The sequence below is a fragment of the Eublepharis macularius genome, chromosome 2, assembly GCF_028583425.1.
Source record: "Eublepharis macularius isolate TG4126 chromosome 2, MPM_Emac_v1.0, whole genome shotgun sequence".
NCBI lineage: Eukaryota > Metazoa > Chordata > Lepidosauria > Squamata > Eublepharidae > Eublepharis > Eublepharis macularius.
Genome location: NC_072791.1, coordinates 75,791,936 through 75,803,940, shown reverse-complemented (window position 1 = coordinate 75,803,940; position 12,005 = coordinate 75,791,936). Strand labels below are relative to the sequence as shown.

At 39.6% G+C, this 12,005-nt stretch overlaps 1 protein-coding gene across 4 annotated transcripts in view; it reads left to right on the top strand.

The window, feature by feature from the left end:
* Nucleotides 1–12,005, top strand: part of PALS1 (protein associated with LIN7 1, MAGUK p55 family member) — a 98,318-nt gene that overhangs the window by 26,015 nt on the left and 60,298 nt on the right. For all 4 annotated transcript variants that reach the window (XM_054971539.1, XM_054971536.1, XM_054971537.1 and 1 more), the window contains one exon: nt 3,469–3,989. In XM_054971539.1, coding sequence (XP_054827514.1) covers nt 3,587–3,989 — 403 coding nt within the window. In that variant the 5' untranslated portion in view covers nt 3,469–3,586. The remainder of the gene's footprint in view (nt 1–3,468; nt 3,990–12,005) is intronic.

The window sequence follows — 12,005 nt, the reverse complement described above, 5'->3', positions numbered from 1 at the left end:
TGAAATTAGCCATTTGACATTAGCTGCTTTTGTGATGTTGTTAGTGTTTTGTTTAAGGTTTTCAAGTAGGGTTTTTTTATTTGTAAAATTGACACTTCAATGTGTTCTATGCACTTAAAAGATGCTTTATTTTGATCTGGGATGTTATTTACCTCTTTGATTAAATATGGATTGTAGCTTTAATTAGTATAAGCAAAGGCAGCTTTAATTAGTATAAGCAAACTTTAGTCTTGCCTGTATAATACATAGAATCATCTAAAATGCTTTTTGGAAGTAATATTAAATCCTTTTCCCCACATATTGCATGCCTCCCTCACAGTTAAGTTTGCAGTTTATAGCATGTTATCTCTGTCAGGCATGTCATGAAGTTTACAGTTAAATCTTGAGAATATCCCATTGATATGACTAGAAGCAGACCTTTCCATTACTCTATAGAGAATTGTAAACTTCTATATCACTTTCAACAAGACATTAAACTAGGGGTGTGCTATTCGGGTTTCCAATTCGGGATAAAGACCCGAATCGGACCCTATTTGTAAAGATTCAGGATTTCCGAATCAGACCCAGCATAGCGGACCCGATTTGGGAATCCCAAATCAAAGCTTTCCAAAGTGATTCGGGTCCCTTCGGAAAGCTTTGGGCACATTTAAACCCTGCACCCTTGCTCCAGCTGACTGGTGGACTCTGCCAGTCAGCTGGAGCAAGGGAGGATTAAACGTTAAAGTTCCCTCCATGCCACTCGGGCCCACCAGTCAGCTGGAGCAATAGGCAGACTTAAAGCGCCCTCCGCGCCACTTGTGAGTGAGTCACCAGTCAGCTGGAGCAAGGAGGGGTGGGGGGCTGGGCCGAGACAAAGCCTCCTCGGCTTTTTCCCTTCAGTGTCCTCCAAATCTTTATGGAGCATACCAAAGCGTTTTAAATACCTGAATCCTGAAGTGGCTTGCCGCTTTGGGATTCGGGTCATTCCAGAGTGTTTTCCCGTTTCACGGAAACCCGAAGCGGGAAACCCATGCACAGTCCTACATTAAACTGCTAAATTAGGAACTGTTGTAGCCACATTTTGTGTGTGCATGTGAAATTGTAGGTAAGAGTTATAATACAAACGTAGTTATAAATATAAATAACACAGTATGAATAGATGTGTTTCCAAAAATGGGCAAGGCAACACCTGCTGATATGCACCTGTTGATGTAAGTCTGCTTGATTGCCACTGCAAACACTACTCATAGTGCTATGGAGCACAATTCAGGCATATAGTGTAAGGATGGTTGCTAATAAAAGTGATACTTGCAGCCAAAATTCTGCACATGTAGGACTGTGGAAGATTGTATAGCTGCCTGCTGCTGTCACCATTGGTTTCCACGGATTGTAGTTGAAGCCTCATAATTTTAGTTCATACTGCAAGAAGCCAAATCTTTTCTACTTGTGACCTCTAACTTTTAAAAATTTATAGGCAAATTAATGGTAAATCTTTTAAAGATGATTAGTCATGATACTATAATGGCGTGTCAGTGTTTAGCCCCTTTATATATCTGAATGACACGTCTTTGGGAAGTAATTCAGGAAATAGCCTTGACCTTACATGCTGCTTGTGAGCTCCCAGAGGTATCTTGCTAGCCAGTACTGGAAATGGAATGGTGGAACAGATGATTGGTGTTAGATCAAGATGGGTAGCTGTGTTAGTCTGGCTGTAGCAGTAGAAAAGAGCCAAGAGTCCAGTAGCACCTATAAGACTAATAAAATTTGTGGTAGGGTATGAGCTTTCATGAGTCACAGCTCAATTCTTCAGATACCAGATGATTGGTGTGTTCTGGCAAAGTTTCTTGCCTTCCAGAGGTTATTCTCAATAATCAGCAATAAAGAGAACACACTAAAGCCATAAACAATGTTTTATAAACAAAGCACTCCTTTCAATTCCATTACCAAATTTTAAGTAGATGGAAGTAAAGGGAGTTGATCAATGTAAATAGAAATTTGTTTTTTATTTATTAAGCTTGATCTTGCAGTAGCCATCATGGTCAGTCTGACCTGTATTGCAGAAATGATTAAACCAGCTCACTCTGCAGTTGTAAGCAAAAAAAAATTGCTTCCTGCAGCATAATATGGAGTATGTTGTTACTGATTTAAAAGAAATTCAGAAAAAGAGATACATGAAGTGGGAAACTTACACACACCCCAACAGCTTTTAACAAGTGGGCCAAAGCATAAATGAAGTTTGGGAGCACTTTTAAAAATGTTTGCCAGCACCACCACCCCTCCACCACCCCTTTCTCTTTGGTGAATACAATGATGGAAAGGTCTCAGGAGGAGGGGGGAGCCCTTGTGTGACATCTCTTTCTACCGCCTTTCCTCACAACCTAGAGTACTGTAAGGGCAGTGTTGCTGTCACCAGACAGATTGGAAAATGTGATTTTGAGAGTTTCTGAATTCATATTGTGGATGTCCCAGGGGTTCGTGTGCTGAAGACATAGCACCAGCAAGCTGAAACTAGTTTAGGAAATGTTATGAGTCTTGAAGGTTTTTACCAATAGTTCTTAAAACAAAGGCATTTGCTCAGAAAAAATCTATTGCAATTAACTGTATTATGCATTAATTGCTGGTTATTAAAGTAAAGTACTGTATCTTCTTTAAGCCTTACTATGTGCCTATGCTTCGTGTGAAAGAGAGAATGCACATGCACCATCTTTTTCCTTCTTCCAGTGATGTAGCCTTGGTCTTTTGCAGCATTTGTACATGGATTTTGCAGTTGAACGCCAGTTCACTCTGAGGATCCCCTTCTTCTTGTGCCTACATAAATGTGTTGGTGCATGGATATCTGTGTGTGATGGATGAGGGCCATGAGAGCTACACATAGGCCCTGTGCTGCTGCTGGCCCAGTGGAGTTGAAAAGCAACCAGGGTAGGGCAGGGCTGCAGTGGGCAGGTAGCTTCCTAGCCTGGATCTTGATAAAAAGGCAGTCCTAGCTGGAAGGGAGGAGGCCAGACTGCAGGGAAAGAAAACTGTCAAGGGCAGGGCAAGCGAAGGCTTTCTTGCAGGCAGCTTGCTCACAGGAAGAGCAGAGATAGCCTTCAAGGAAGGGCAAGGCTCCAGGACTGAAGACAGCAGGGATAGGCAGCAGAGAGCAACACCAGGCAGAGCTGCACCATATGTGAGGTGGGGCCAACAAGCAGGTTCCAAACCTAGGGAAGGGACTGCAGATTCAAATTAAAGGAATAGCAATCTTTAGTTGTATGTGGAAGGGAGTAAATAAAGGACTTAACAGCAGCTGATGATGAGGGTGGGCAAAGGTGAGGGGCTCTGTGTGATGGGTATCCCTGCCCCCTGAGGCACCAGTGAATCCAAGTGTGATACTGTGCTTGAATATTTCCACTAAATTCACTAAAACAAATGAAATATACAGGAAATATTGAATATAAGAATTGTCTTTTCCTTGTTAACCCTGTTTCCTGTGTTTTATGTTTTTCGTAGATTATCTCACTGGATATTTATTTTCATCTTGGTTTGGTAAATGCATAAGAAGAATTGCTTGAAATTATAATGGATTTTGAGTGGTACCATCAAGAAAATAGGCCTTATAATAAATTTTATGTCTGACAAGTTGTACAACTTTTTACATAAAACAATGACCACCACTCATATGAATGGACACGTAACAGAAGATTCAGACAGTGAAACAAAAAATGTGGATCTTGCACCTTTTGAAGAGCCTCAGAAGCATAGAGAAATGGCTGTTGATTGCCCTGGTGATCTGGGCACCAGGATGATGCCGCTACGGCGAAGTGCTCAGCTTGAGCGAATTCGACAACAGCAGGAGGACCTGAGGCGAAGGCGGGAAGAAGAAGGAAAGAAACAGGAACTGGACCTAAATTCTTCTATACGGCTAAAGAAACTAGCTCAGATTCCTCCCAAAACTGGAATAGACAACCCTATGTTTGACACAGGAGAAGGAGTTATTCTGGAGAGCCCACACTGTGCTGTGAAAGTCTTAGGTATGTAAAACTTTCATATACTTTAGGCCTCCTAAAACAAGATTTGCTTTGCTAGGCTTGTTAAACTGTAGTTATATCTTGGAGCAAGTCTACCTACTAACAGTGCAATCCTAAACAGAATTATGCCAGTCTAAGCCCATTGAAACCAATGGGCTTAGACTGGAGTAACTCTGTTTGGAATTGCATTATAATTGTTGTGATTATACCCATTATGTTTATCCCATTAAGAGTTTTCAGAACATGATACTTGTTTAGCATTGGCAGCAGTGTTCATTATGGCTACTCTGGATGTGTCTTAGTCTGTTAGTGTAGATTTCTAGCCACCACCATGGCTGTATGCAGAATGTTGGTAGTGAAATGATGCATGCTGACTTGATATGAAAGCTTGGAGTGGCTAGCTGAATCAGAAGAGAGCCCCAGAAGTAAAAAAGTTTAATGTATATGAAATCTAAAGGCGGGTTGGCTGAAGAGAGACCAGTGGCTTGTAAGGAAAAAAGAACTTGTGAAGACTAACGAGAAGGATCAAGGAGACTGGTAATTGAAGAAGTGGTAGGCCAATGATGAGGGAGGAATGGGGAAAACCAGTTCTGTACTGAATAGTAGAGTGCAGCTCTGTTAGTTTACCACTTAGTGACTGGAAGTTCATCCTAAATTGTAGGTTATAGCAATATTGTTTACATGTTCTTCAGTACAAGCAGAGGTGGACTCATAATTTTCATACTGATGCTCTGTTTTCCAGGTGGACAGCTTTAAATATTGGCATGAGTAAATACACTTTACATATTGGCATGAGCAAATACACTTTACATATTGGCATGAGTAAATACACTTACATTCTAAAATGTACTAAACAGATGCTTTGTTTCATGTCTATATATTGGTAGAGCCTCTTAGTCCAGTTTGACTTTAAAATATCACAGGATAAATGTATGATCTAAACTTCAGTCCTTGCTTAGTTGTGAACTCACTTAGAATTATACCTCATCTCTCACAGTAAAAACTTTCTCACATAATGGTCTATTTTTGTACATTTACCTGTCTTTCTGCCTCCTTGTGAAACACTTTGTCAGCTTTTGTATTACAGTGTTGTTATCAGGAAGCTGACAGACAAAAATAAAAGTTTTCATTAGATATCTCTCTTTTTTTTTTTACTTCTGAGAAATTTCCCTAAATGCCTCTTTCTCATAGGAACAATCATAGCATGGTTGCTTCAGATACTCCTGTGCTTTTTACATTATCATGCAGATCAAATCCTTGTCCTCACACCCCTTTGTATAATAACAAACCTCCATCATAGAGCTTTGAACTACAAGGAAAGGAGGGTAAAATAGAGATGGAGATTGAGGCGGCGGGGAGGGGGGTGTCACTTTTTTTTTCCAGGAAAAAACGCAGATGTTTAGAAATTTGAAATATATGAGTACTTTTCTATCAAACATGTACTTACATTATTAAAATATATATGCTTCATTTGTAACTTAGAAGTAATATGCTTCATTTATAACTTGACATATAAAATTGTACTATTTGGTGCATTTATATAATTTAGAAGTATAAGTGCTTAAGTTTTTTGTAAGCAAAATTGCAAAGATACTCAGAACTTTAGTAAATAGTCCTATAGAGTCACAATAAGACTACCAGTATGTTTGAATAGCTAGTTAAAGGCAAAAACATTATAAACACTGAACTCTTAAGAAACATATTATAATCAAACACATTATAGCATTTTATTTGTTGCCAGAATTATTCATATTTAAACAATAAACATATCCTTGAAAACATGCTGTATGTTTCTACAGTATACATAGGCATTATCATTGCCTAATGCTGTAGATTATCTTACTTTAAAAAGTTCATGCTACACACTGAGTAAAAACCTTGTCTTAAAAAGCATTTCACTCATTTGAAAAGAGAAAATGTTTCATAATGGGTTTTTAACATTTCCTTAGGGAATGTTTTCCTAATTTTTCCATTTTTCTGAGCCTTCTCATAAGCTCTACTCTAGCACAAATGAACAAACAGATTGCACATTCCATTGATTCTAGTTCTACTATAGAGACCATCAAGCCAAGCGGAAGACTTGGATGATATACTCCTAGACCAGATTACAAAATTTTCAAAGAGATGGGTCCCAGTGGTCATGTGTCCAGAGGTGTGCAATTGTACTGACTGGGCTCACAACTAAATTACAGTGCAGGATTTTGCGAAAGAACGGATACGTTCTTCAGGGATTCTGTCCAGGGAGACAGAGGTTCACATTTTCATACTAGTATAAAGCTTACTGGGTAATGTTAGACTAGTCATTATATTTCATCGTAGCTCTCAGGGTTGTGATGAGAGTAAAACATGGAGAGGGAAAGAATCATTGGCTCTTTGGAAAGGCAGGATCCTTATATTTAAAATGTAAGAGCTGAACCTCATGCTGATTTTTAAAAATCTGCACACTATAGCCAACATGGCTGTCCTTTAGAGTTTTCAAGACATGGTTTGGTGTTGCATGTGAATCATGTCATTGGCAAGAGAGATTCTGCAAATAGTGTAGTGGAGTGTCTGATTAGGACCTGGAAGACTCAGGTTCAAATCCCTACTCTGCTATGGAAGCTCAATGGGTGATTTTGGGGCAGGCACACGTACTCAGCCTACTCTACATTGCAGAGTTGTTATGAGGATAAAATGCAGGAAAGGAGAATAATGTACGCTGCTTTGGGTCCCCACTGGGATGAAAGATAGTGGATAAATTATGTTAAATAAAAATACAGCCTCAACAGATTTCCAGACAGTATTGGCACTGGTTAGCATCTAATTTAGTTTCACATGTAGTACAGTTTGTGGCAGCTATAGGGTGGCAAACTACTTTGAAGGTATCTCATATCGTTTTCATTCTTTAACAGATTGTAAGGGGGTAGGTAATATCTGATTCAGCAGAAAGTGGTCCAATTGACAAAATATTGTTCTGTTCCCTCTTACCAATACAGCCCATTTCCAGGCTTGCATCCTTCAACAGGTACTCTTATTTTATAGATGCCTCCTTGGGCTGATGTGGAAGCAAGAATGTTTTGGGCGGTCCCTAAAAGGCAAGCCTTAGCAAGCTTGAACAACAGATTAGAATGATTTCAACACTATTTCTGATTATAGTTCCACTAGAAAGTCTGTGAAACAATTTGGCTAATACCCCACTGGCATCCACAATGCTTCTTGGGCCTTCAACACAAGAACACATGCTTCCATATCAAAAGTTTAGTATGACTCTCTCCCCGCCCCCAGCCCAACACATACGCCCTTGTCTTTTGCTGACATTGTATGGAATTCCTGGTCTTCTCCAGCTGTGTATTTGTAAATGCATGTGGTCATTGTCAGTTGTTTTCTAACAATCTTTATGTTAATGAACAAGAGTAAATACTTGGGATATCACTAGCCCCAAAAGTGTAGTTATGAGCCAAGCTATTGTGATGCAGTTGCTAAGAAGTTGTCGCACTCAATCAGTTTGGCTGATGCAGATCAAGGACTGATGGAGGGGATCTGAATTTAAGGGCAAGAGAAAGTCAGATGATATATAACTTCAAAATCTGTACTTCTCATAAGATGTTTCTTCCATATCTTTATCAGACTGAGCTAGAGATAAGATGAGTAACATAGTTTGAAATTCCAATCATAAAAATTATTTTAATTTTTTTATTCCTTTTGGCTGTTTTTCAGTCTCCTGTTTTGAAACATTTAAAGTAAAATTTTAAAAATCTAAATTTTCGTGCATTGTTAAATAGGAGTGTACACCAAAAAAAATTTAGTGGATCCAGATCCAGGTTTCAGTGAAATTAAAAAAAAATGGTATGCCTGAAATCCAGATGAGATTCTTTAATCCAGGTCCACAAGACTAGAGATTCCCAAATTTGTACTGCCATTATTCACTATGGGGAAAATTATCTGGGTGTTGGGGGGGGCGCATTTTTCAAGAAAACCACCAAATTTGCAGGGAACCTACTCCTGACTGTCTAATAAGCCCCTCCCCCATGTTTCAGGAATATTGGACCCCAGGACCAATTCTGTGGGCCCCTGGACAAAATGCCCTCCGCCACTCCCCATTGTTTTCTATGGTGGGAAAATTTCCAAACTGGCTCTCAGACAAAAGTGTACAGGGGTAAGGCAACAGTAGCCAAAGGCACAATCCCAAATGCAAGACAAAGCCCAAAAGAACCAAACTGAAGCAAGGGAACCACCCCCCAGAACCCAAGTGCCCCTTGAACCCAGCTACTTTCCGTAGTTTCCTATGATGGGAAATTTCCAAGCCGACTCTTGGGCAAAACCACACAGGGGCAAGGCAGCCACTAGTCAGTCCCAAATGTAAACTGAACCCAGTCCAACAGAACCAAACTGAAGCAACGGAATGGAACCCCCCAGAACCAAACTGAAGTAAAGGGAACAACATCAAACCAGAGAATCTTGTCAAACCAGCAGATTCCACCAAAACCAAACTGAATCAAAGGACACTGTTGAATGCCCAACAGAACCAGTGTTACTGTTGCATGCTCGACAGAACCAGAGGCCAGGCAAAACCTGGGGCCAGTGGGGGAACAGCACAGAACAGAACCAAGCACCCACATCGTTGGCCCTACAGCAGCAGAACCACCAAGTACAAAGCAATGGCAAGCAAACAGTTGTTGTGCTTTAGTATAATGGATCCCTCTCCCAAGGAAGGCCTCAGAAAGTGAGGGGGGGGTAATTTGGGGAAACCCAAGTCGTCCTCTCTCTGGTCTCTGCCCTCTGCTCTGCAGCCTACACTGTCACACTAACTGGCTCAGAGGAGTCTCGAGACAGAGTTGCAGGCTGCAGCAGCCCTTCATCAATGGACATCCTGTTCCCTCCCACCCCTACAATGAAAAAAGTTAACGTTACGCACACATAAAACACAACAGCATTCTCGAGCTTCATTTTGGGTATTTCTGCAGGTTTGCCTCTGCTTGTTTGTGGCACTTACATGGTATGTCAAACTCTACTTTTCCTAACATCTCTCTCTGAATATTCCTGTTCCAGTGGCAAGAGAAAAAACACCATTTCAGTCTGTCCTGTCTCCAACTCAAAATGAAGTCTTCTCTGGGCCTCAGTTGCTTTGATACTGTATAGAAATGTCCTTGATTCTGATTGAATCAGAATCACACTATGTAAACTGCCTTGAGTCTCAGTGAGAAGGGTGGACTATACATGACATAAATTAATTAAATAAATAAAATAAAATAATCTCCTTTGCAGAATTTAAAAAAGGCGCTCTCCCATCAGAACCTTAATTCGCCTGACAACAAGCTCTCTCTCACTATTGGTCACTCACTCCTCCTACCTGCCCTCCCTCCCCCCTCCCTCCCCCTTCCCTCCCCGCTCCTCTACTGGGAAAAGCCTGGAAAAGAAGAAAAAATAGGCTGAAGAAGCAGCCAACATCTGCGAGATTTAAACAAATTAACCAGGTTAATCTGGCCCATCTTGTTCCAGCTTCCTAGATCTGATCCAGGATCCTTTAATTTGATTTGGCATAGCTGGATTTTGCTGGATCAGCATATATCTGGCTATTCAGCTAAATCAGAAAGCTGGATCGCACACCTCTATTGCTGAATGATTTCTGCATTAGTGACAGAGTTGCATAAAACAAACCAAGGATAAATGAACAATAATGGTTTATGGTGATCCACGTTTGAGGAACCAGTTCATGAGGAATATATCCATATTTCATTGTGACTAATCTCGCAAGATAAATAAAAAATAGATTTTAAATAAATTTTGAACCTGAAGGATCATGAAGAGTTGCCCTAATTTGATCTGAGAATATTCAGAATCTTCACATTATAAAAAAGAGTAGCAACAATCCTTTCTTAAAATTTCTGTTGTTCCATGTGCATATCTTATTTCTCTGCTTTTCTGGATCCATCAGTCCAGAATTTGACACATTCATTGAACTTCAAAACAGAGTTCTAGATTCTTCTGAAAGCTAGCAAGGTTATGTATGGAAAAACAAGCCAAATGATACATTTTTATAAATTGATTTGCCTACAACATTCTCTGCTTGCTTATTTAGAAAGGGGCTATGTATGATTGCTGTGTACCTCTGGATTTTTTTTTTATTTGCTTCATTTATGGACCTACTTTCTTTCTGTGACTCAAGGCTGATTACAAAATACAAAAGATATCCAATAAACAATGCAATAGGGCTTTCCAATAAGGAAGAAGATTTATATCCAGCTAACGAATTAAAACATACATAATATAGCCACATTTTAAAACAACTGAAGCCAACCAAAACAACAACAGCTACATATCATTAAAATAATTAAAAACAGAGCAAAAACATACAAGACATAAAAACAACAATTAAAACATTTAAAACAAAACATTGGACAGGAAGGAGGGATCACTGAGGGAACGCCCAACAGCATTTAAAAAGTCTTCAACCACTGGTGAAAGATGGCAATAGAAGCTGACAGATGATTCTTCCTGTGAAGAGAGTTCTAGAATTTTGGTGCCATAACTGAGAAGGACCTTTTCTGGGTTGCTACCCGTCTAATCTCAGGTGGAGCATCTGGAGCAAGGCCTCTGAAGATGACTGCAGTGGTTGGGTACTTCACTGTGACTTCATTCACTAATTTCAGTCATACGAGGACAAACTTTCCCTTAAAAATTCTAAGTGAATTCAGTGTTCCGTATGTTCATGAATAAGTTAAAATTGAATCAACGCTCTAAATAAATCCTTTTGACCCCATTGTTTCAAATATCACACAGTCTTGGTGATTTCTCCTCAGAATACATGTAGGGGTTTAGTATAAGTTCTGTGTGGTCATGAAATGCAGAAGATGTAGCTGTATTTATGTTCAGGCTTATTCAACTCATCTTATGTATTATATTTGATGCTGAAAATTGAAAACAAAGTCTTCTATCTGCTAATTAATTGCATTGTCACAAAATAAAGAATGTTTCAGTTGGCAGACTGGCTGGTATTCCCTATCCTCCCTATCTTGAAAAATAATCCTCCCTTAAAGTTACATATCTTTTCCTTCTCTACTCTTTTTGGGAGTGACAAAGACATTGGATATCTTCCCTGTCTGCTGCTGAGGCCAGAAAAAGGTGCAGTTTAACTCGTAAAAGAAAATAAGAGGTAGAGAAATACACTTTGCCGTTTAGCAAATTGCAGTGTTGGGAAGAAATCTTGCTTTATTGTGAATAGACTGTCTTATTAAAAATAGTGTTGGTCATATATGTGCAAAGTACTTCTGCATGGACATGGGGGAGAGGGTGGCTAAGGTTTTATAGCTCCTTGAGCTTTGTGGGATACTGCTGTGAAGTACTTCCAGTGTTTGGAGATGGCTGCTAAAAAGAGAGAACTGGAAAGCACTTTGGATTCTGACTACTGTTTCATTGAATTGAGAAGAATTGTTTGTTTGTAAGGGAGTGTTAAATATTAATACATGATGAAGCACTTTAGTAAAGAAGTAATGGGAGTTAGTGTATCCATATATTTTTAAGTAGCAGATCTGGAATTAAACATGTGTGATGACTTTCTGTGTAAATTGACTTTGATGTCTAATTATTTGTGAAGACTAGAGTCATCTTTATAATATCTAGCCTGAGATAATAGATCTTTTTTACTTTTCTTGCAGTCTCCCAAACCTCTGCTATCTGGGTATTATGGGAGGAGAAAGATGCACATTCAGTTTCTTGCAGCCTAATGGAACACCTTAAGCTGTTGTGGTATAGGCTATGGCTTGCCTTGCTGTGCCTAAAGTGGGATCCTGAGAAGTAGGGCACGGTCAAAAACTTAGCCTGGATTTTTTGGCTACTTTTTATAGCTCTTTGAGTTTTGTGGGGTAGTGCTCTGAAGTGTGCCCCAGTTCTTACCATCAGGGTATGAAAGGGCGAAAGGGCAAAAGGTCTGTGATACAGGAACTTTGATGGTACGAGAAGATTGCACAAAAGAGGCAAATTGCTAAGTATGTTACAGTTTAGTCTTTTCATGTATATTCAGAATTTTTAAAATATGTTAAG